This window comes from Sphaerodactylus townsendi, linkage group LG04 (assembly GCF_021028975.2).
Source record: "Sphaerodactylus townsendi isolate TG3544 linkage group LG04, MPM_Stown_v2.3, whole genome shotgun sequence".
NCBI classification, from domain to species: Eukaryota; Metazoa; Chordata; class Lepidosauria; order Squamata; family Sphaerodactylidae; genus Sphaerodactylus; species Sphaerodactylus townsendi.
The window spans coordinates 13,796,349-13,820,685 of NC_059428.1; the positions used below are offsets into that span (position 1 = coordinate 13,796,349).

At 46.5% G+C, this 24,337-nt stretch overlaps 2 protein-coding genes across 4 annotated transcripts; one reads left to right on the forward strand and one right to left on the reverse strand.

Annotated features, from left to right (window-relative positions):
* The first annotated feature begins 257 nt into the window (after positions 1-257).
* LOC125430914 (transmembrane protein 126A-like) lies at positions 258-8,741 on the forward strand. Its single transcript, XM_048493275.1, has 5 exons — positions 258-418; positions 987-1,117; positions 3,832-4,025; positions 6,917-7,031; positions 8,450-8,741. Exons 2-5 carry the CDS (start codon positions 1,011-1,013, stop codon positions 8,652-8,654), a joined length of 621 nt encoding a protein of 206 aa, XP_048349232.1. The 5' UTR covers positions 258-418; positions 987-1,010; the 3' UTR covers positions 8,655-8,741.
* A 6,610-nt stretch (positions 8,742-15,351) lies between these two features.
* Positions 15,352-22,049, reverse strand: CREBZF (CREB/ATF bZIP transcription factor). 3 transcript variants are annotated; one of them, XR_007244250.1, is made up of 4 exons: positions 21,107-22,049; positions 20,403-20,481; positions 19,068-19,139; positions 15,352-16,637 (listed from the first exon to the last, which is right to left on the reverse strand). XR_007244250.1 is itself a non-coding variant. In XM_048493274.1 (3 exons), exons 1-2 carry the CDS (start codon positions 21,841-21,843, stop codon positions 20,433-20,435), a joined length of 786 nt encoding a protein of 261 aa, XP_048349231.1. In that variant the 5' UTR covers positions 21,844-22,048; the 3' UTR covers positions 17,842-19,139; positions 20,403-20,432. The 3 variants fall into 3 exon arrangements, 1 of the variants encoding a protein (XP_048349231.1); XR_007244251.1 differs by having other exon boundaries at positions 19,068-19,142; XM_048493274.1 differs by lacking the exon at positions 15,352-16,637 and having other exon boundaries at positions 17,842-19,139; positions 21,107-22,048.
* Positions 22,050-24,337: the final 2,288 nt, after the last annotated feature.

Sequence of the window (24,337 nt, forward strand, 5' to 3'; positions counted from 1 at the left end):
TCGAGCGCTCCGCCGAGGGGGCTCCGGCCGTCCCCGCCCGTCACTGGGCCGCGGCCTGCGGGTGCCTCGGGGCCGTCTCCATGGAACTCCTTAGCAACGCGGCGCGGCCCAGCCCCGCAGTGATTGATTGACCGACGGGCGGGCGCCCACCGCCCCGCCCCGCCCCTCCCCTCCCGCCTCACCCAATCGGAAACCGGGGTGCTCAGGCGGCCGGGAGAATGGCCAATCCGGGACGGCTTTGGGGGAAAGCGGCGTAAATGTCACGTGACAGGGCAAGATGGCGGCCTCCGCAGGGAAGGCGTGCGGCGCGCGCTGAAGGGCCGCGCAGTGAAGCGCCCGTTTCCTTGCGGGGAGATAATCTGCTTAGTGGAGGTTTTAATTGAGGGGTCGTCTTTGGGGAGGAGGAAGGAAGCGCGGGGTGAGTAGGAAAGCGACGGCTTGGGATTGGCTGCGGGAAGTCAAGGTCATTTTGGGCGGCTTGGTGGAGTGGGGTGGGCGAGCAACGACTTGGCCTGGCCGGTTTCAGTGTATGCGGAACTGGTGGTGCAATGCATCCTTTCCAACCCTGGATCTAGTGCATTCTTTGTTTCAATCTGGGTAATATCCACGAATGTGCTGGGTGATATGAACAAGAAGAGTTTGGATTTTATAGCCCACCTTTTTCTCCTGTAAGGATATTCAAAGGGGCTTACAAACTGCTTTCACCTCCCTCTCCCTCGCCAGGAAATCAAACCCAGTTCTCCAAATTAGAATCCACCTGGTCTTAACCACTACACCACGTCCTGTTTCTTGATCACAACCAGGGAAATATCACTCAGGAGTGACAGATGTCCATCCAGCTTCTCTTTAAAAACCTCCAAAGGAGACCCCACCACACTCTGGCAGTAAATTCCACTGTCGAATGGATGGAGACGTTAAGCACGTTTTTGTTTCAGTGGCCAGTCCTTTTCATTAGTTATGATGTGTGTAAAATTTCTTTCTGACAGCCCTTGCCCAGTTGCAGAACAAAAATGGCTGGAGAGGTTATCGATCCTTCACTGAGAAAAGTGAGACGTCTGGCAAGAGACCCATCGGAGATCCTGAGAGAAAGGTTTGAGCGGCTTGAAGAAACTGACCAGTGAGTGACAGCCATTCATTTTTGGGGGTCGTTCCTGCGTGTTCACCATTGATAGGTACACTATATACGGTGTGGTTTTCTCAGCAGAATACGCAACACCGTGGTGGTTCATTGGAATGTATTTAACGGCCTCATGTCACATTCTCTCTCATTTTGTAAATGTGCAAAGACCCACTTAAAACATTTAAGATGAATTTGGGGTATGTGTACAGATGTGTGTTGAATTGTTGGCACAGGATATACTTCCATGAAGGGGAGCAGTGCAGAATTGCTGTGTGTTTCACCCACCTGAGAATTTCCTTGGCTGTCTCAAGCATGAATGTAACCATTCTGTGTTTAGATATTTGAAAGGATGTCATGTTGGTGTGGGAGCAAGCTTGTTTTCTGCTGCTCCAGAGACTGGGACCAGGAGTTATGGGTTCAAAGTGAAGGAAGAGAGATTCCACCTAAACATCAGGAAAAATTTCCTTACAGTAAGGACTGTTCAACAGTGGAATGCACTACCTCGGAGCATGGTGGCGTCTCCTTCTTTGGAGGTTTTTAAAGAGAGGCTGGATGGCCATCTGCCAGGAGTGCTTTGATTGTGTGTTCCTGCATGGGGGGTCCTTGGGGTCTCTTCCAACTTTATGATTCTATATGAGGGTCACACCTCATTATTTGGATTTCTTCAGTGTTCTCCTATATGTGAGACTGTGTCTTTCCCCTGTGCTCCACTAAATCAGCTTCGCTCACCTGAGCAGATTCCAACCTATAAATAGGTAAAGTCATCAACTGCCCACACCCATGCTATCTCCGTTGTAGCGCCCACCTTGTGGAACGGCGTGCTCAAGGAGGCCATGATGGCTCCCGCTCTCCTGGCTTCCAACAAACGACGCAAAACTAAATTATTCAAGGAACCCTTTCCATGTAGAGGGTAGCACCCTACAAAGTTATTTGGATGTATTACTGGTGAATGCTGCTATGCTACCGTGTAAGATAGATCGCACTGTGCAAGTTATGTGTCATGCTAGCAGTTTGCGTTGCTTCAGTTCTGATTTGATATTTTGAAGTGGAACTTCATTGTTGATTGAACGTCCCCTCCTGTTGATTGCATTGATTCTGTGTAATCTGACTGGAGTCCCACTGAGAAATGGGGACTGTAAGTAACATAAATGACTAAATTACACGGAGCTGTGGCCAAGTCATGGCAACTGTAGTAATCTGCTGCACAAGGAATCTACCAGGTTATGGAGGTAAATAGGCTTTCATAAGCTGGAGCTTACAGTATTGTCAGCCAGACTGATTAAAGAAAGTATCTTCTTGTGTGGCCTGTGTATTTATAAGGATGTATACGAGTTAAATCACCAGAATTTTCTCCAAGGCCTAGCAGTTTTTCTCACAACTTTCTATACTCTGTCTCAGGAAAAGATGCTAGCACGGTCAGCTGAGGAGTAGCAGTTGAGAAAATTGTATGCTTCCGCATTAGAATATAGTCCCTAACGTGTGAGAATTATCGTTAATTTGTATGTGCTAGGAGTAAAGATGTGTAACCGAGTTGGGTGCCAATGTTGTATGATTAAACTGAATGCCCAAATTTATTTTTACTTTCAAATGGGTGGGAGGGAGCAGGGCTACAGAGGCACCAGGACCCAGGCGGAGGATTCTGTGATGAAGGTCCAGCATGTCGAGTTCTGTGGCCGAAGAATATACAACCCTACTGACATCTTTTTCTGAGACCGTCCATAGATTTGTCATATGTCCAACTCGAAATTGTGCGTGTCCTTTTTTAGAAGGCATCGAGCGATGGTTTTTGCGCTGTCCTTCACAGCGCGAAGCGTTGCTTGTGTTCTTTCGCAGGGTGCGTGACCTCTTTCAAAAGGAAAGAATACCATCTCTAAGAAGTGGTCAGGATACCTTACCAGTGGTGGCAAATCTTTGGCACTCCAGATGTTTGGGCTACAATTCCCATCAGCCCGTCAGCAAGGCCAATTGACCATGCTGGCAGGGGCTGATGGGAATTGTAGTCCATAATATCTGGAGTGCCAAAGGTTCGCCACCACGGGCTTATACTTCCTTGGGAGCATACTTCAGAATTATACACTTTAGCAGTTAAGATTTTTATTGGCCCCCTGGGATTATGATATGAGACGGGATGCTGGACCGGATGGACCTTTGGTCTGATCAAGCAGGGCTCCTCTTATGAAGAAGAGTTGGATTTATATCCCCCCTTTCTCTCCTAAAGGAGACTCAGAGGGGCTTACAAACTCCTTGCCCTTCCCCCCTCACAACAAACACCCTGTTAGGTAGGTGGGGCTGAGAGCGCTCAGAAGAACTGTGACTAGCCCAAGATCATCCAGCTGGTGTGTGTTGGGAGTGCACAGGCTAATTTAGTTCCCCAGATAAGCCTCTACAGCTCAGGCGGTAAAGTGGGGAATCAAGCCCGGTTCCTCCAGATTAGAGTACACCTGCTCTTAAGCACTACGCCACTGCTGCCCCTGATTGGGAGTCTGATTATTCTGCTTTAATACTGTAAGAATCCAATAGTGCTGATAGTGTTTAAGGAGTTCTCAAAGCACATATGCCATACTCATGTAGTTCCAGAAATAGGTCTGTTTGTATCATAAATGAGAGGGTTGGAGATGTGGGCAATACACCATATTCAGAGGGTACAGAAGCTTAAAAGCTGTGAGTAGCAATTCTAAGATACCTTTTTCCCCTCCTGGCCCTTCCAACAGGAAACTGTTTCAAACTGGACCCTTGGTCCTGGGGGTGAATTCCAGCTTCTGTGGCTTAATAGCAAACAACTACCTGAGAAGAGCCCTGAATCTAACCCAAGCTCGGCTTATGTCTGCTGTGCCCATGGCGGTCTTGCCGTTCATGTCTACTTGTCTGGTTTATGAAGCTGTTGTTTCGCAGCCTTTAATGGAAGGTATGTTGCTCTGTGCTCAGACTCAAACTTAATAGTTTAAGAAGAAGAGTTTGGATTTATGTCCCACCTTTCTCTCGTGCAAGGAGACTTAAGGTGGCTTACAAGCTCCTTTCCCTTCCTCTCCCCACTACAGACACCTTGTGAGGCAGGTGGGGCTGAGGGAGTTCAGAGAGAACTGTGACTAGCCCAAGGTCACCCAGCAGGAATGTAGGAGTGCGGAAACACATCTGGTTCACCAGTTAAGCCTTTGCCACTCAGGTGGAAGAGTGGGGAATCAAACCCGGTTCTCCAGATTAGAATCCACCTGCTCTTAACCCCTACACCACGCTGTCTCCAGCGTAACTATTGTTACTTTGTACGAACAGTGGGGAATTTGCAAGAGATGCTGTTTGGTAGCTTTGTTAGCAAGAGGGCTGTACCCATATTTAAATCTACAGTCAAATTTTCCTACTGGCATGAAATCTACCTAACGAGGGAAAAGATGGTCGTGTCGTACTTCAGCAGGTTCATTATGGCATAAACCAGTGATGGCGAACCTTTTCGAGACCGAGTGCCCAAACGGTAACCCAAAACCCACTTATTTATTGCAAAGTGCCAACACAGCAATTTAACCTGAATACTGAGGTTTTAGTTTAGGAAAAACAGTTGGCTCCAAGGCGTGCCTTACTCGGGAGTAAGCATGGTGGTAGTCGGTGGCTTTGCTTTGAAGCAACCATGCAACTCTTCAACGAGTGAATCACGACCCCAGGAGGGTTTACTCAGAAGCAAGCCCCATTGCCAGCAACCAAGCTTACTCCCAGGTAAAGGATCGCACTTTAGTTCTTCAAATGAAAATCAGTGGGGCTTGACAGGGTTATCTACACTGCTTCCCCAAAACTAGGTCTTAGGTTTAATGCTAATAATCGAGCCCAGCCTAGATGTATATGGGGGGGCACTCTGTTTGCGTGTGCCCACAGAGAGGGCTCTGAGTGCCACCTCTGGCACCTGTGCCATTGGTTCGCCACCACTGGCATAAGATATAATCTTGTACCAGATTCATGAAATTGTTCTGGCATAAGATATAATCTTGTACCAGATTCATGAAATTGTTCTGTATCTCCCAGAGAAAATAATTATTAAAAAAGAAGTCAAAGGCAGTGAAAGACTGACACCTTTGTGCGAGACTCAGCTGAACGTAAAATAAGCAGTCACCCTTCATGGCTTTAGTAATCTGGGACTGTCCTGTAATTTGTTCGGAATAACAGCTTCTGTTCTGAAAAAGATTCTCAACCAAAGGTTAGCTGCCCGTACCTGGACAGATCTCAGAAGCTAACCAGGGTCCACCTTGGTTAGCACTTGAAGAAGAGTTTGGATTTATACCCCGCTTTGCTCAACCATGAGTCTCAAAGTAGCCTACATGGCCTTCCTTTCCCCACCGCAGACTCCCTGTGACGGAGGTGGGACTTAAAGAGAGTTTGGAGAGAACGATGACTGGCCCAAGGTCACCCAGCAGGCCTCGTGTGTAAGATGAGTCCGCTGCCTGTGTGGAGGAGTGGGGAATCAAACCTGGTTCTCCAGATTAGAGTCCCCCTGCTCTTAACCACTACACTACACTTGGATAGGAGACTGCCAAGGGTTGCTTACACAGAGGCAATGACAAACCACCTCTGATTTGTGTCGCCAGGGATCAGCTGCAACTCGATGGCACTTTCCATCTCCGGGTTCTCTTCAAACTGCCTCCTAAGACAGACTCCAGAAAAGGGCTTTATTCTAACCACAGTATTTTTGAATTTGTGCTCCAAGTTAATATTTAAGAAGATGAGGAGTTCGGATTTATAACTCACCTTTCTCTCCTGTAAGGAGACTCAAGGTGGCTTAGAAGCTCCTTTCCCTTCCTCCCGCCGCAACAGACACCTTGTGAAGTCGGTGGAGGTGAGAGAGTCCAGAGAGAACTGTGACTAGCCCAAGGTCACCCAGCAGAAATGTAGGAGGGCGGAAACGCATCTGGTTCAGCAGATAAGCCTCTGCCACTCAGGTGGAGGAGTGGGGAATCAAACCTGGTTCTCCAGATTAGAATCCACCTGCTCTTAACCACTACACCATGCTGGCTTTCATATATAAACTCCAGTCTGTGTCTGCTGAACTTGAGAGTTACAGGGTTTTCTCCCCCTGTAGGGTTGGAACTCTGTTCGGGCAAGGGAGAAAGGTGGGCACAGCTGACCTCCCTCCTCACTTTTGCCCTATCCTTCCATCTACACTGGTCCCGTGATCCTTGATAACAAAGCTTTTGGCGGGGGGCGGAAAGTGGGCATCTCTTCTGTCTTGGGCGGGTGGTAAAGCTGGCAAGATCTGCCAGTGATCCTACAGAACAAGGAGCAGACGCAATCCTTTCAGTTTCAGGTTGCTATTATTTCACTGCAACACATTTCCCTTCGCCCAGTCAGGGCTCAAGGCTATACCTGTGCTTTTTACAACCTGGTGATGAGCACACACGAGACACAAACCAGGCTGTTTTAATAACTGTGCTTTCTTGTCCCCCACTTGGGGACAGCACTTCAGCATAGTGGTCGGAAGAAGGCTTTGGGATACTCCCTCACTCCAAAAGCGTAGCATGATAGATGCATCCCAATGCTGCAGTTTTAATTTTCAGGACGGACACTCGCAGCACAAGTGGCTAATGAGGGGGTAAAAGATGGGACAGTGGTAGTGCTTTTCTAACATTATAAATTTTGAGCTGCTTCCACTATCTTGGCAGCATCTCGTTCTTAGTTAGGAAATAGATCTTTCAAATGCTGTGAGCCAGTCTTAAAACAGCAGAGGTGTCTGTGTGCATGAAGAAGTGCTCGTGTTATACTTGTCTGATGTAATTTAAAAAAATGGATTACTGTTATCAAACTTTTTCCCCTCTCCAGGTGATCTAAATTGTGCAACTTGTGCCTTTGTCAGAGGAGGATTAATTGGAGCTGTTGTAGGCTGTCTGTATCCTGCATTTATAGCTATTCCACTCAACGCGGCCCTTGCAGACAGGTATATATTTTTTTATTTGTGTTTAAGCAAACACGTATAGCCCGCTATCTAAAGAACATCCTTGTTGAACAGCGGTAACATCCTATGTTGGGATAATTTCAAGAACTGTCCCGTGTCAGTTTTCGAGGATACTCTCTCAAGTATTTACACTGTTGATCTTCAATAGCTAGAGGTAGCGTAGGAGGGAAAGATAAGAGGAAGAGGAATTTGGATTTATAATTCCTTTTCTCTCCTTTAAGGAGACTCAAAGGGGCTTACAATCTCCTTTCTCTCCCCCCCCCCCCACAACAGACACCTTGTGAGGTAGCTGGGGCTGAGAGAGTTCTGAGAAGACTGTGACTAGCCCAAGGTCACCCAGCTGGCTTGTGTTGGGGTGCACAAGCTAATCCGGTTCACCAGATAAGCCTCTATAGCTCAAGCGGCAGAGCGGGGAATCAAACCTGGTTCCTCCAGATTACAGTGCACCTGCTCTCAACCACTACGCCACTGCTGCTCCTACTGCCCCATTTGGGGTACAGGAGCATTCATAACCTCTCTTCATGTAATGTAACTCCCTCTTGGGCAGTTATGCTGTATCCTGAAAACCGTAGAACAGGGGTAGGGAACCTTTAACACTCAAAGAGTCATTTGGACCTGTTTTCCACGGGAAAAGAAAACACTTGGAGCCGCAAATAATTTTTGACATTTAAAATAAAGATAACACTATATATATTGGGGTTTTTTACCTTTTACTCAGCTCATTCTGAGAAGCGCATGGATGCGCCCGCCCTGCTGCCTGCAGGGTGGGCAAGGATGAAGCCGACAGCTCGGCCTCGGCGCCCGCCAGGAAAGCGCCTGCCCCGCTCCAATGGGGCGGGTGACAGGGGAAGCCCGCGGCGCAGCCCAGCCGACCGCGGGCAGTTGGTGCGCCTGCCCTGCTGCCTGCAGGGTGGGCAAGGATGGGGCCAACGGCTCGTGGAGCCACAGTGCAAGGGCAGAAAAGCCGCATGCGGCTCTTGAGCCGCAGGTTCCCCACCCCTGCCATAGAACAATTTGACGTCTTGTCAAAGGATTTCATGGATTCAGCTGGTTGTGGGCAAGTTTCCCGGGCTGTGTGGTCATGGTCTGGTTGATCTTGTTGCTAACGTTTCGCCTGCATCTTCTGGCATATTCAGAGGTGTTGTCTGTTACAGACACAGTATGTAACAACGTCTCTCTGTGATACACCTCTGAAGATGCCAGCCACAGATGCAGGCGAAACATTAGCAACAAGATCTACCAGACCACGGCCACACAGCCCGGAAAACCCACCACAATCAATTTGATGTCTTTTTAACGCAGAATCTTTTTATGCAATAAATTTACCACATTGCCTGTTTTTAGATACTACAATATGTGGGAAAATCCTTAATTAAGTAAAATGTTCTTGTTTTTTCTAGGTACTTGTCAGCTCCTCTGCCAAGTAAGGAGAACATGTTAAGGTACTGGTTGGCAGTCTCTAAACCAGTTTATAAAAAATTGAGGTTTGCCGCAATCCTGCAATTTGCGCTGGGCACATACTTGGCCTCGAAGCAGCATGGGATATATATTAAAATGCTTCAGTTGCCTGACCCTGGGAGGGATCCTGAAGAATTCAGTGAATAAAATGGGAATTTTTGCAGCTATCGTGTGCTCGATCTCTCCTCCTTCACGAATATAAAGTCTGCATTAAAAAAACTGTTGAGACTAAAAGACTGTCAAAAATGTAGCTCTCTTGGCGGTACTGAACTGGTAATTTCAGCCCTCCTGTAAATGCTGCAGCTCAGCGTTTCTTGCGCTGGGACCCCAAAGAGTAATCTAGGGCTCTGCAACACAGGCAGCGGAACCCTACAGTGTTTTCTCCTGAAGCAGAATCACTGGATAGCCATGTCCTGCCCCTGTGCTATTCCAAGCACGATGGAAAGCAAAGCAGAGTTCTTGCCTAGACAACAGACACGATTCTAGCACAGGATTTAGATTCCTATCAGATGGGGGTTGTTCTCCACATTACTGCAGGGATTTCCTGGGGAGTGGATTTCCTGCAGGGATTTCCTGGGAGTGGAAAGAGCATCGTTAAATAACGAGCAAAATTAAAGAGCTTAATTTACATAGGGACTGGCAAGATACCCAAGGGCAAACTGACTGGTTCTAGCAGGCAAGTATGAAGTTTCTGATCTCTGACATGCCACTTACAGGAAATACTGTAATTATTAGATTCCCCCCCAAATCCGTTAGGCTAAAGTTGTGCCGATTGTTCTTACTGACTTTTGCCTATGTAACCATGGAGTTATCCACTCCATCTATCAAAAAAGTAACGCTGAATAACTTGGTTTTAGACCTTGGGTGTGTGTAAGAAAGAGCTCAGAAATAACACATGAACTTCAGCCACTTTAGACACCGCTCCCTCTTGACTGACAGATGCACCAGCATGTCACCTGAACACGACGTTTTAAACTGGAAATAAATATCCACAAGCTTGGGATCTTTGAAATATTTTCAGATAAAAAAATTGGAACCATGAGTTGTCAAAAGAGTTCGAGAACCACAGCCGCAGTTGGTCATACGGGCTGCACACATAAGTGGAAAGCCAGATGTCAAATCCCAATTTAGCTCATTTATTATCTTACCCTTTATCTGAGTTTCAATGCGCCTGTTGCAGAAAACAGCAACTAAAATTCTTCGGGGAGCTGTAAATTCTCCACTGCTCTTTACCTTAGCTTGTATGGGGGACTGCCCCACAAGTCAATATGTGGAATGGGGGAGGGAAGGGGAATAAATTGACCCATCTATCAACATAGCTGTGCTTGCTGAATAGGGAGCAGGAAGGCCCTCTTGTACCTCTTCCCTCCAGCATGTCCTCCCAAACCACAGAGTTGTTTTTCCACAGACATTCTGTGTTGGTTATATTTACAGCAGGTTGAACGACTGTGGGAGGAGAGAAAATGTGGGAAACTCAGGATTCTAGGCACCGATCAGTAGTACTCTTGCCTGAAACAATTTAAATAAGCACTGCCAACAGGTGAAAAGCCAATATGGTTTAACAAGTCAATTCGTGTTTTTAAAAGTCCTAGTTTTGCGAACACACAGCTCTTACACCTGATTGGTCCACCACTGTTTGTCATTCTTGTTGATGGGAAACTCCCCAGTCATCTGCCAAGAAACTCTGGCACATAGCAGATTCCATGTTTAAAGGTACAGAATTCTGGCAGGCATACTAGGTTCACAGCTGCTACAGAAGTAAATACCTACTCTTGTCTGTGGGAGACAGCGCCTACGAGCACTTTCACCAACACCCGTCGGGTATTACTGGTCTTCTAAAGTTTCCAATAAATTTTGGAAACAGAATGAAAAGAGCCATGTTCTAAAAAGTGTGTACATCTCATATGTGGACAGGCCAACAAGAGAAGAATTTGGATTTACATCCCCTGTTTCTCTCCTGTAAGGAGACTCAAAGGGGCTTACAATCTCCTTTCCCTTCCCCCTCTCCAACAACAAACACACTGTGAGATGGGTGGGGCTGAGAGCTCCGAAGAACTGTGACTAGCCCAAAGTCACCCAGCTGGCATGTGTTGGAATGCACAAGCTAATCTGGTTCACCAGATAAGCCTCCACAGCTCAAGTGGCAGAGTGGGGAATCAACCCCGATTCTCCAGATTAGAGCGCACCTGCTCTTAACCACTCACTACACCAGAAGAGAATACACTCATAACTAAAAGTTGATGCTGCTGACAACAATCACACACATGAAAACTGCCTTATACAGGATCAAACCACTGGTCCAGGAACAAGTGACACTGGACATTTTCGATATAATAACAAAAAATAAACTGTGGCAAGATAAACAGCGAAATTTTGAAGAAATGGACAATATATGCGGACTGGATGAAAGAAGCTGGAGTCAATGAGGAGAAATGGGAGAAGAGATTACAAAGAATGAACTTACTGCTGTTTGATAAAATTAGGAAGAAAATACAGGGGGGAGGGGGAAAAGGGGAAAATGTATTGTTTGAAAACGAATGAAGAAGAGTATTAATATAAAATGGAATATTCAAATGATACAATTAAAAAATTAAAATAAAAACCACTGGTCCATCAAGGACAGTACGGTCCGCTTAGATTGGCAGCTGCTCTCCAGGGGTTCATTTGGAGGTCTTTCACATCATCTATGGCCTTGTCCTTAACTGGAGATGCAGGAATTGAGCTTGGGATCTTCGGCATGAGATCCTTTTCCACTGAGCCTCAGCCCCTTATCTAGTGGGGGATGGGATAAAAGCTTATTGGAAAAGTCAAAAGTGCCTGGTTCAACCCGTTCGTAAGTGAATGAATTATACCCTCATAACGTGGAATGAGTCTGTAGACCATAAACCAGTGATTCATGCCTCAAGTCAACAAGGAAATAACAGACTCCTCGTGACAAAATGAAAACCTTATTACATACGTTGCAGAGGTGGGTTAAAAACTAAGGTGACACTCGTTTTAAGGGCAGAAACTGGATAAAACGCTACATAAAATAGATCATTAAACTAGCTTGCTATATTATCTGTCAGTAAATATCATCTCAGCACTGTTAATGACACTTCAGACTCACACCTTCAGTTTCACTGAAGACATATATCAGTCAACAATGTAAAACAGGCTGGTTCTTGTACCATTTTTATGAACAGTCTAAATCTAAAACGATCCTGCACCTTTCACTGTCCAATGGTTGCAGCGACACCATTTGTCTTCAAACAGACAGCAGGCTGCAAGGAATGAATGGGGAGTCGGGAAGGAAGACAGACATGTCAAGAGCAGCTGCAAATAAACAGGTAAAAGAAAGCCGATGGTGAAGCAGAATTCCCACTAGTTGGGTCACCGAGACCAGTTTCTTAAAATAGTTGAAAAAAAATTTTTTTCTCCAAAATAGCAAAATCTGAGCTCCGCTTAGTGAGTTACATTAACAGAATCTTATAACGTCCCATTTATCGACACACAAGTCCATTTGATTGCCTGAATCCAAATTGTGGCATTCAAATGGATTTGGGGGTGTTTAAAGGGAGCCTCTGGGTTCTCTTTGAACAACGTGGAAAGTGTTGTTCTTTCGGCATCGATTGGGACGGAGGATTTAAAGCAACACCCCCCTGAATCCATTTGAACACCTGAATTGTGGTTTGGATTTGGGAAATCAAATGGATTTGGGTTCGGCTTGAATTCGGCCAGAATACAAGCCGAATTGGGCTCGACTTGGAGATTCGGCCGTGCCCAATCCCATTCCTAACTCAGACCTGCTGTGTTATGCAACACATTAATGGATGAGAAATTCATCAGTGGCTACCAGTTACGATGACTGAAGAGAACTTCCACATCTCGAGGAAGTAAACCTGCTAGAAGGAGAAGGCCCTTCTCAACTCTGTGTCCCTCTGGTTGGCCTTCCAGGGCAACAGGCTGATCACTGTGTGAAACACTGATTTGATCCAGTACAGTTCACAGGAGTTAAGCCCTACACTTCACTCTCAACACCCTGTTGTGTGGGAGGAAGAGGAATTCAGCCCATCATGCGAACGTCAGAAAAGATTGACGTTAAGGACTGGAACGACCTTTCCCGAAGCTTGGAAGGATGGCTCTGCCTACTCGGGAAAAGGGCCTAGCTCAGGTCCCCACGTTAAAGCAGCAGGTTCTGTAAAAGGACTTTTAATGCCGCAGATACCATAACGCTACTTCAAGTCAGAGGAGCCAGATAGACAGGATGGTCTCTTAGGAAAAGGAAGATTCCCATGTTCAAGGGGTACCCTTCCAACAAATCTATTCTCATTATTCACACGTTTCTAACCTGCCTTTTGGGAAATACGTAATTTGAAGACTCAAGATTTTCATTTATAAAAGGGTGCTTAGTTTTGCCGTCAATAGATCAGAACGTGGAGTATTTCCTTATTCACTTTAGTTTTTGAACCCACAACACAATCATACACAAAACAATTAATTTTACGCTTGTTTATGCCTGCCCGAATAGTTCAATAGTATCTAATAGTATCTAATAGTATCTCCATGATCTATGCTCAGATAAAGCAAATGCATCTGCCCTGAATTCACATCAGTCATCCTTCCACAAACTTCCTAAACAGCCATGTATTGTCAAAGGCTTTCACGGCCGGAATCACTGGGGTGCTGTGTGGTTTCCGGGCTGTATGGCCGTGTTCTAGCAGCATTCTCTCCTGACGTTTCGCCTGCATCTGTGGCTGGCATCTTCAGAGGATCATGCTAGAACAGTGATGGAGAACCTTTTCGAGACCGAGTGCCCAAACTGCAACCGAAAACCCACTTATTTATCGCAAAAAGTGCCAACACGGCAATTTAACCTGAATATTGATGTTTTAGTTTAGAAAAAACGGTTGGCTCTGAGGCGCATGTTACTCAGGAGTAAGCTTGGTGAAGCAACCGTGCAACACTTTGAAAGGGTGAATCCCGACCCTAGGAGGGTTTACTCAGAAGCAAGCCCCATTGCCAGCAACCAAGCTTACTCCCAGGTAAAGGATCGTGCCCAGGCCAGCCTAGAGGGGTGTGTGTGTGTGTGAGTGATTTTCTGCCCCTCCCCAATGATGAGCTCTGGATGTGTGTGCCCACAGAGAAGGCTCTGAGTGCCACCTCTGGCACCCATGCCATAGGTTCGCCATCACTGTGCTAGAACATGGCCATACAGCCCGAAAACCACACAGGACCCCAGCCAAGAAACAGTCCGAATTCAGCTTTTGAGACTGTGTGTACGCTTTGCCCATAATTCACAATGCACTAGCCCAGAGGTGGCGAACCTATGGCATGGGTGCCAGAGGTGGCACTCAGAGCCCTTTCTGTGGGCACATGTGCACAAAGTTCATCATGTGGGGGGGGGCGGAAAATCACCCCCACACACACACACATCTAGGCTAGCCTGGGCATGATCCTTTACCTGCGAGTAAGCTCGGTTTGCTGGCAATGGGGCTTGCTTCTGAGTAAACCCTCCTAGGGTCGTGATTCACCCATTCGAAGCGTTGCACGGTTGCTTCACCAAGCTTACTCCCAAGTAATGTGCGCCTCAGAGCCAACCGGTTTTTTCTAAACGAAAACCTCAGTATTCAGTTAAATTGCTGTGTTGGCACTTTGTAATAAATAAGTGGGTTTTCGGTTGCAATTTGGGCACTCGGCCTCGAAATGTTCACCATCACTGCACTAGCCAATCAGAATACAGGCAAGGCCATAGAATGGAAGCTGCAGCGACTTTCACCTGTTGACTCTAGCTCAGCAAGTGCTGTACAAGAGCATTTGCGTTCTTCTTAATCATCACTTCCCTATTTTAATCATCACTTCCACTTCCCGTATTTTAGTCATCTGGGGTTGCCAGGAGTTTCCCCTTGCAACTGGTGGGAGGCTTACTTAGCAAGGGGGCGGGGCTTGCCATCTCTCAGGGGGAATTGTCTCTAGGTGATTGAGTTGCATTCCTAACTCAATGTAATTGCTACAAGATATATGTAACCAGCCTGCCATGTTACCACTGCCATTCTGGGGCATTCTTTCCTTGATCTTTACTTTATGGCTTCACACAACTAGGCTTCCTGACACTTGGTCTCATGAGAAACGGGATTGTTCCCGTTATCTCATGGGGCTGGGGTGCCAGGTGGCTCTCTATCCCTTGCCAACCTTGGGGCACCTTAGCTCCAAACTAACTTTTTCTCACATTCCCTGAGAAAATGGGAGGGGGGGGAGCAAATAGCAGGATAAAGAGACTAGCAAAAGTCAGGTTTGCCAGATCAGCAACACATTGATTTGCGCCGCGTGAAACCAGAAGCAATGTCCCTCTCTGTCATTTCGGGCAAAACTCTAGTTTAGCCACAGGATGTTGTTCAAATGCAAGCATCCCCAGCAATGCCCTGACATCACTGAGAGCACACTGAGTGACATCAGCACAAGCAGAAGCCTGGTAACCCCAATCTGAACAGGGATTTCACTTTTACAATAAAAAGCTTACGGCCCTGCTTCCACAGATCAAAGGGAATACACCTAAAGGTTACTTTCTCTAGACTTACTGCTTATTAAGCTTTTGTTTCATAATGATGTTGTCAGGACCCAGGACCCTTTGGCATATCCAGAATGATGCACTTTCAAGCCACTTTCTCAATTGTTAGCAAGTGGATTTTGCTATTCTGCACAGTAAATCCAGCTGCAAAGTGCATTGCAAGTGGATTGAAAGTGCATTGTTCTGCATGTGCGGAAGGGGCCCCGGTCTCTTGTCACTAGGTTGCTTGTTTCTGAAGAGAAACTATTTATGTGACCTTAACTAAGGTAGGACGCAGGAAAGCAAAAGCAGCAGAGCTTCGGTAATGCCATGCCAGGTTTTCCAGCCAAATTCTGGAAACCAGACATGTTTTACCTGCAACCTGTGGTTCAGTACAGAATCAAACATAAGAAAATTAATCCTTCAGTTAAGGTAACCTGGACAGACAAGAAGATGCTATAATAACAAGTATAAGTAAGCAGTGTCTGGGGAAAAAAACTGTATGAGCAGAGAAAAGCTTTACAGAAGGGGAAATAATTGAAATGAACAGCTGCCAGTAATCCAAGCGCAAACTATGTATAGGCTGGTTTCAGTATACTAGTAAAGTCACGCAGGGTGCATCTCCATATATTTAACTCCATATGCTTACTGTGATACCCTGTGTGTTCCACTTCCTAACAAAAGACTCACAACACCTAGTGTTTGGGCTGCAGAAACTTTGAACATTATTAATCAACATTACAATTGTTAGTAAAGTTTTATACTATGAGTTATGCAAATAGGCTTAGTTATACTAGCTCCCCGTTGCGCTCTTGTGCTGAGTTCTTATGCAGCTCAGCTCTTTAATATGTCTCAGCCTTCTTAATGCTTTGTTTCAAAACCAGTCAATGGAAAGATTTCTAATGTCGGCTAAATGGTAGCAGATCAATTGAAGCTCAGAAGAAAATCCATTTTGTTGAATGCCAGTTTGAGACATAGCTGGCCCCAACTACTTTGATGCCATCTCTCCAGGAAGTTACATTGCACAGAAAAGCCCCCGCGATACTACCAAGCTGTTTAAAAAAAGGGGGGGTAACAGACCAGGTGCTCAGGAGCAGCAGCCGCAGAAGGCCACTGCTTTCACATCCTGCATGTGAGATCCCAAAGGCACCTGGTGGGCCACTGCGAGTAGCAGACAGCTGGACTAGATGGACTCTGGTCTGATCCAACTGGCTTGTTCTTATGTTCTTATAAATGGTAAGTTACACACACAAGTGTACACATTTTTTAAGTCAGATAATGAGCAAAGTCCTCTATTAACTTGGTGCCACAATGAAGGCTTAGAAAGTCAGGTAAGAAAGAAACAAGTTTTTATATCTGAAGTGTTAGCAATATTACCATGTATTGACTCCCAGCACCATTCACTGATGCACACTTACTGCTACTTACTACTAGCCCAAACATATTATTTTTGTCCTGTAAAAGCAGGTGACTGGATAAAGATGTACTGGTACAGTATACATCAGCATTAATTTTTCAGCAAAAAGTACACCTTCCAATTATGCTTGGCAAAGGTTTTTGTAGTTGGGTATTCCTCTGAGGAGGCAGGGTAGTCATTCTTGTGCCTGCAAGAATAATTGTATCACCAAATAAGCAATCACAAATTGTAAAAAAAGCTCCTGCCAAAAACATGTACAGTGCAACTGTATGCAGATTTACTCCAGCATTAAGAGAATGTCTTACACAAGTATTAAGAAATACAAGGGCTGGAGTAACTCTGCATAGGACTGCACTATTAGAAATGCTACATTCTGAAAGGTGCTACAGTTCGAACAACAGAATGTGTCTCCCCCAAGCATAGCAATGGCATAAGATGAATTTTTCCAAGGACAACTGTTTTCATTGAAAAGATCCTAACAGCGTCAAAACACCAGAACAGTAACTAAGGGAACAGCAGTCAGTTATCTGCCCCTGCTTTTGTTGATTCATTTATTACGAGATTTCTACTGCTGCCTCTCCAAAGGCCTATTCGAGGCAGCTCACAATTCAAACTGCTAAGGTTTTCCTATAAGGCAGCTTATATTTTGTTCCTGTAAATTTGTGTACATATTTAAGACACAAATGAGCTGAACAATAAAGCCCCTACTAAAACAGCCGTGTGGTTAAATTACTGCAGTACTAGGGCTGAATCAAACTGGCAGAGTATTCAGCAATGAGTAATTCACTGCTGGGGGTTGTGGAGGGGACAAGGGAGAAGATTTATAGAGAATAGTCTTTTGTTGAATATTAGCCATGGTAACCAGGTGGTACCTCCAAGAGGCAGAATCACCCTGATGATCAGATACCAGGGAGCATTCAAAACCTAAGGACTGCTGTCAGTGGGCCCTGGCTGTGGACTGCTCTATGGTGTATATCTGCCTGCTGTTGGAATCATGATGCTGGACTAAATAGACCATTCATCTAAATAGGAATGGCTGCTCTTAAGTCACCGCATCACTATACTATGGTTATTATCTCACCTAGGTAGTGCTAAATACCAGTAATCTCTCAATACCCTGAGCAAGGGGGTGTGACTGGAACTCATGACAAGTCAGCACCTAAATTGACGCCACTCGTAAATTCTGGATTATTGCACAAAATCCTTTAAAGTGTGGCATCAACCCATCCCTGATACTGGATTTGATGACGCAAGTCAAACCCATAGCTTCTCAGAGATGCGGTTTTCCAAATAACCCAAACGGTCAACAGCATTGGAAAAAAAATATCATTCAATCATGTCAAATTTAGTGATCATTAAGATAAAAAGAAAACCTTTTGAGCCTGTAACCATAAGATAAACACATCTTGTTTTATTAGCATACTGTGTTCTCAGTAGTGCAACAGAACTATTTACAAAAAAAGCATTCACACATTTTCCAACTATGGTTAGATGGCTGAACAAATAGTTAACAGTATTTCACCAACCAACGAGCAAGGGTGAAAAAAAAACATTTGCGATTTCTGTTTGGTTCAAACATGCTTCTAGAGGCACTAAAAATCCCTGCAGCCACTCTTCTGGAGTATTTTCCCTCTTAAGTAAATGTGTTGTTTGCCACGCTGCACAAGCAGCTAGTATCTAAATGCAAATATCGATTGTTCGAGAGGCAACCACACACAAGCTAAGGTGGAGACCAGTATTAAGCCCCAGAGTATTTTTGCCCAGGAACACACTTTTATTCATACAACAAAGAAAGGAAAGTGGACTTCCATTTTCCCAGAAATGTTACACTAGGGAAGTGCACGTTGTGAAAAGTGATTGTAAAAAGGCATCAATCTCTGAAGGCCGCTTTCAGTGGATAATGTGTGTAGGGAATAATGCAACTGAAGAGCCGGGGCTTATGACTCCCAGCTAAGAAATAAATCACTGGGAAGACACAGAACTGCCAAGAGTAACTGCGTAATGTCTACTGCATTTCGTTGTACTATAGTTTAAATGCATCCATACAGAATAGAACACCAAGGAAAGGAACAATTAAAAGATTCTTTGGTATTCATTTAAATTCAATTCAGATTTTTACCACGAGTACGAATATATAGGACTTCGGAAAAGATTGCTGGCAGCAAGCTGAATTTGCTCTAGACAAATATGACCGAGCAAACTCCTGTGTGTATAGTGCTGCAAAACTTTTCAGCCAGTTCTGAGATGGGAAATGGGCACAATTCCACAGCAGACAAGAATGTCAAGGAATGGCCATGCCACAAACAGCGGATTAAGATTCCTTCTGGCCGCAGGTCTAAACGTATAAGCTTGGAAGTAAGCTACATTAAAATCAGTGTGACTTTCCGCAGACATGGCCAGTATCGTGCTTTTGGGTCTTTATTGATCGAGTAAATCGGCAACCGATCAAATAAGATCACTGAATATTCCATGCTTTTTTACGCTATCACTTTTCACGCATCAACTTTTGAGGCAAATGTGTTTTCAGTTACTCAAAAACATTCACATTATTCAGTTTTCTTGAAGCAAAAGATAGCAAATGCCCTGTTACCATTCCCTTTTTTTTCTCTCATACTACCTTTTAATATAAAGCAGGAAATGTGGCCAGCAGCTGGTCCCGTTTCTTCTGCCCCCAAGACAGCTGTATCCACTTCAGCATAAAGAAAAACAAGGATGCTAAATACACATATACTTTATTAAACAGCGAGGTTTCACAAGGACTGTTGCGGGTGCACGCCAATCGGTTTTTGAGAGCTGATAATCATCAGAGGAGGAAGACTCCTTTATTAGCATCTAATTCATCACAAAGCGTAAACGGGGAAACGAACGCTTTTCCAGCTCATTCTTTGTGAAACCTCACTTTACATTTATTTTCACAACCCTTATTTCCCCCATTTTACAGACATTTAAATAAGAAACATTATAATACAACAGAAGAAGCTAAGGGGGGGGGGGGGGCAGACATTGTGCTGGCCAAAACCTCAGCTTCCACAGAAAATTCCTCAACATTAGTCTTAAATTTGTGTGAGCACAATGATGAACACTGGTTCATTTGCAATTGTTTTTCTATTAAATAGGAAACAAGAAGATTGACATTCTGATTTCCTCTAAGAAGTTTACTGAAGCAGATGCCTACATTTAAGAGAGATCTCTGACGGGAAATACCTGTAACAACAGATTTTTCACTGAGTTACAGCAGATTTCGTGTGTGTTTTTCAAAAACCAAAGAATGGAAGTTTAATCATTTGCGAGTTGAGTGTTGCATCATTCCTGAGCTGCTCTATCAATGTAGATGGAGACTTAACACTCACTGGCTGCACACTAGCAAAACAAGAACCTAACTTCAAGCAAGGAACTTGGCATGCTTGTCTGGACATATTTTTATTTCCTTCTTAAACGCTAGGAGGGGGGTGGGGCAGTTAACAAGGATCACCAGAAACACAAGAACTTTATACCGCTGGAAAATCCAAGTTTTAAAATACAGCGGTATTTATTTCCTTCTCAAATGCTAGGATGTGGGTGGGTAGTTAACAAGGATCAACAGAAATACAAGAATTTTATCCCACTGGAAAATCCAAGTTTTAAAATGCAGCGGGCAGGAGCTTAACATACATCCCCATTATCTTATTTAAACTTTTGTTGATTCCCCTGCATTCATATTTATCCACTACTGACATGTACACGGAGCAGCAAATGTTCAGAAACCGCTCCTTCTGATATCAAGCTGTCAAACACTTACTGCTAAATACACGCCAGGGCCACGTTAACCTAACCATTACTTGCATCTTGCTCAGTCGGAAAGAACAACACGAGCTTCTGAAACCATCTGAGGGGCTTGTCCAGGCTAACTGATAAGAAACCCATTGATGCAAAGCTATCTGATACCACATTATGGGAATATATGGATCCTTACCAGGTTGCGAGGTGGAAAACGACTGTTCTTTTAACCCCTACACAACGGAGCCTGGCAGGGCAAGCACCTAAAAAAGAAACTGTCAGAGAAGTTTAATAGTAATGTATAACAGATTGCGTGACAATTTTCACATGCACTTTCTTTCACACTTGTCTTCCGAGCGAGCGGTACGACTATTAACGTCGGTCCAGCGAAGAGGTCCGCAGTTAAACACTCTCAACTTCCCTAGGATATTCAGATTTGCTATTCAGATTTTTCTTTTTCAACTAGCAACCAACAACATAAGCTGTTTGGGGGGGACCGTCTTATTTTAAAGAAACCTGGGCAGTCTCCACAGTATGTACGTCATCTGCATGTCAAGAGGGGAAGATGCTTGGACTGCAGCCTGAAAACAAGTCTTGGGTTAACACCATGCTTGGCACACAAACCCCAATGCCAACAAGGCACCCTTGCAGGATGGCTGTCTTTTTGCATGCACGCCAGAAGCAGTTGTGGGTTTATTTTCCCCCCCATTTGCAAGAGCCAAGACCCCCTTTTTCTTCGCTTTTCTCTGCTTCTCTCTCCCCCCAACCCAGCCCAGCCCCCACTTTCCCCCCCATTTCTGTCTCCATCCTCTACCAAGCACCCCCAAGGGCGATTCTCTCCCAGGCGCCCCGATCAAGGCTCGTCCTCCGTGGGCAGCAAAGAGCAATACTCGACCCTACATTTTGGAGGCGGGAGAGGCGGGGGAGGCGGCCGAGGCCCTCCTGGAGCAGACGGAGCAGAACTCCACCGACACCCGGTCCCGGTCCACGTGCAGGCAAAGGCCGGCCGGGCCGGGCTCGTCCTCGTCGCCGTCGTCCCTGGGCGCAGGGAGGGCGTAGTCGTGGTCGCCGGGCCCGCGGTGCTCGTCGCCGTCGTCGCCCTGCCAGAGGCCGGTGCTGATCCTCAGGCTGCCGTGGCCGGCCAGGCGGCCCAAGAGGCGTCCCAGGGCGCTCTGGTTGGCCAGCACGGCCCGCAGGTAGGAGGCCTCCCGCTCCACGTCGCGCAGGCGGCGGCACAGGCCCCGGTTGCGGCCGCGCAGCTCCCGGTTCTCGGCGGCCAGGCCTCGCAGGCGGCTCTCCAGGCCCTCCACGTAGCGCTTCTTCTTCTGCCGGTTCAGGCGGGCCGCCTCGGCCGCTTTCAGGCGCGCCGCCCGGCCCGCCGCCACCGCCACCGCCTCGGGGCTGCAGCGGGAGTCGTCCCTGGCCCAGGCCGGCCGCGCCTCTCCGGCCCCCACCGCCGCCTCCAGCCAGTCCTCCAGCTCGAAGCCCGGGAAAAGCAGCTCGTCGTCGCCGCCGCCGCCGTTCGCCGCCGGCTCGGCCTCATCGCCCGAGGGCAGGAAGGGGAAGGCCGCCGCCGGCTCCCGGGGGCTGCTCGGGCCCGACGAGGCCGCCAGCAGCTGGGTGAGGTTGTGGCGCATGAGGGCCGGCGGGAGGCGAGGCCTGGACCGAGCCAGCGCCCTTCCGGCCCGCAGGAAATGGCGAGAAAGGCCGCCGCCGCCGCCCGGTCACCGGCAGGCTCGCCCCGTCGCCTTCATCCGCCTTTCCGGAGACGGCTCCCGAAAATGCCGGCGCCAAACTCCCGGACACAAAATGGCCGACGGGCGCAGCGCGGCCTAGTGCGCCTGCGCTTCGGGCCGCCCTGAGGCGAAAAGATGGAGGAGGCGGGAAAACAGGTCTCTCAGGGTAGATGGCGCCACAGGCGGATGCCTGAGTGTTGGCAGGGGGGAGCCCATGGAGCCTCTTGAACTGCTTGAGCCGGCCTTTGGGGAAAAAAACCCGCGACATATTGCCTTTTGGGGTGTATTTTTCCAACAACTGTTCCACTATTGATCCAAAAGGCAGTACCACTACTAATAATTCACTTCTAGCATTAGGTACTTGGGGTAGAAAGAATACACTAGAAACAAGCACAGCAATATGTAGGATCTAGACGACCCCTATTCCTACCCTGTTTCCCCGAATATAAGACATCCCCTGCAAATAAGACGTAGTCGCGGTTTTGCTGAAGTGCGAAATAGAAGGCATCCCCCGAAAGTAAGACGTGGCCAAGTTTTTGTTTGGAAGCAGGCCCGACGAACAGAACACAGAAAAATAAGACATCCCCTGAAAATAAGACATAGCGCATCTTTGGGAGCAAAAATTAATAAAAGACACTGTCTTATTTTCGGGGAAATACGGTACTTGCTCACTGACCAAAGTCCACAACAATTAAGTAACAACGCAGTCGATTTTAATATAGAAAAGTCAAGTGCAAAGCGCAACACCGATGTAGAGCAACACAGAGAACAGAACAAAACAAGCGCTCGAGAGTTAATCTTCGATTCCTGTGAACCATACTTAATATTACTTAATTTCTATGTAGTTCTATATTGTCCATTTGAAGTTGCAAGTATCGGGGCAGAGGATTTGGACTGTGACCGTACCTTATTTATCCTGATATTTGGAACTTCAAATGGACAATATACAACTTTATAGGAATTTAAGTAACATTAAGCATTGTTCAGAGGAATGGGGGATTGTCTCTCGAGTACTTGTTTTGTTCTGTTCTGTGTGTTGTTCTGTTCTGTTCTATGTGTTGTTCAATACAACTGTATTGTTACTTAATTGTTGTGGATTTTGGTCTGTGGGCATAATCTAGCAGTTGTTGTCTACATCCTTCACATTGCTGTGCTTATGTCTAGTGCATTTTTTCAACCGATGTACCTAATGCTAGAAGCGTATGAGTTGTACTGTGCGAGGCCTTTGTTTCACAGTAGTAAAGCATTCAATTTGATGTGAGGCAGAATATTTCTTTTACATACCTTCAGCCCTCCTTTTTGCATATTGAATAATGTGCGCCTGAATACATATTGAATAAACTGCGCATATTGAAATCTTGAACAATGTGGTTCCTTTACCTAGAGCCGCAGTTGTTAGCTGTTGTGGGTTTTCCGGGCTGTGTGACCATGGTCTTGTAGTTTTTGCTTCCAACGTTTCACCTGTTACTGTGACATGTCTCTGAAGATGCCAGCCATAGATGTGGGTGAAACATCAGGAGCAAAAACTGCCAGACCACAGCCACACAGCCCAGAAAACCCACAATAGCCAGTTGATTCCAGCCATGAAAGACTTCAGCTATAGTTGTTTTAATTTAAGCAACAAAAACTATGGCCCTTTCCGCACGGGCCGTTTACAGCGCCCTAGGGACGGCAAAAACGCTGTCCCTAGGGAGCTGTTCGCATGGGGGGCACAGCTGCTTCGCAGCCACGCTGCCCTCGCTCCCCCCCAGCGGCGCGAAGCCACCATTTTCCCGTTTTTGGAAAACGGCGGCTTCCAGCCACTGCCGTGCAAACGACAGCGGCTGGAAGGTGCCATCCCCCCCCCCTTTCCCGATCAACTTACCTTCCCTGCGACCTTCTGGCGCGTTGCCAAGGCCTGGGGACACGCCCCCCTGCCCTGCGACTCCGGAGCGGTCGTGCAGGGCAGGGGGCGTGTCCCCTGGCCTCGGCAATGCGCCGGACAGTCGCAGGGAAGATACGTCAATCAGGCGATGGCGCAGCGCGGCACTGTCTTCCCTGTCGTTACCGGGACCGTTCGCGGGGGTTGGGTCGGCATCATGTACGCCGACCCAACCCCCAGCGTGGCCGTGCGGAAGTGGCCTATGTTTTGCAAGCTAAGCCATTAGACAGCCAACATAAATGTTCATGACTTTCATAGGAAACTATTTGAGATTAATAATATTTCCTGCTACTAATTTGCCTTGGGTATTTTTGTCCCCTATGGATCTCTCTGGGGAGGTCAATATTTTTCAGGTTTCCAGGAAGGTTCATGGAAGAATTTTAAAAATGATTATCTGGGTAATAAACGTCATTGGGTAGATATATCATCCTGTAAGCACTGCAAGGCCACAGAGGAAACACCCAGGAGGGATGG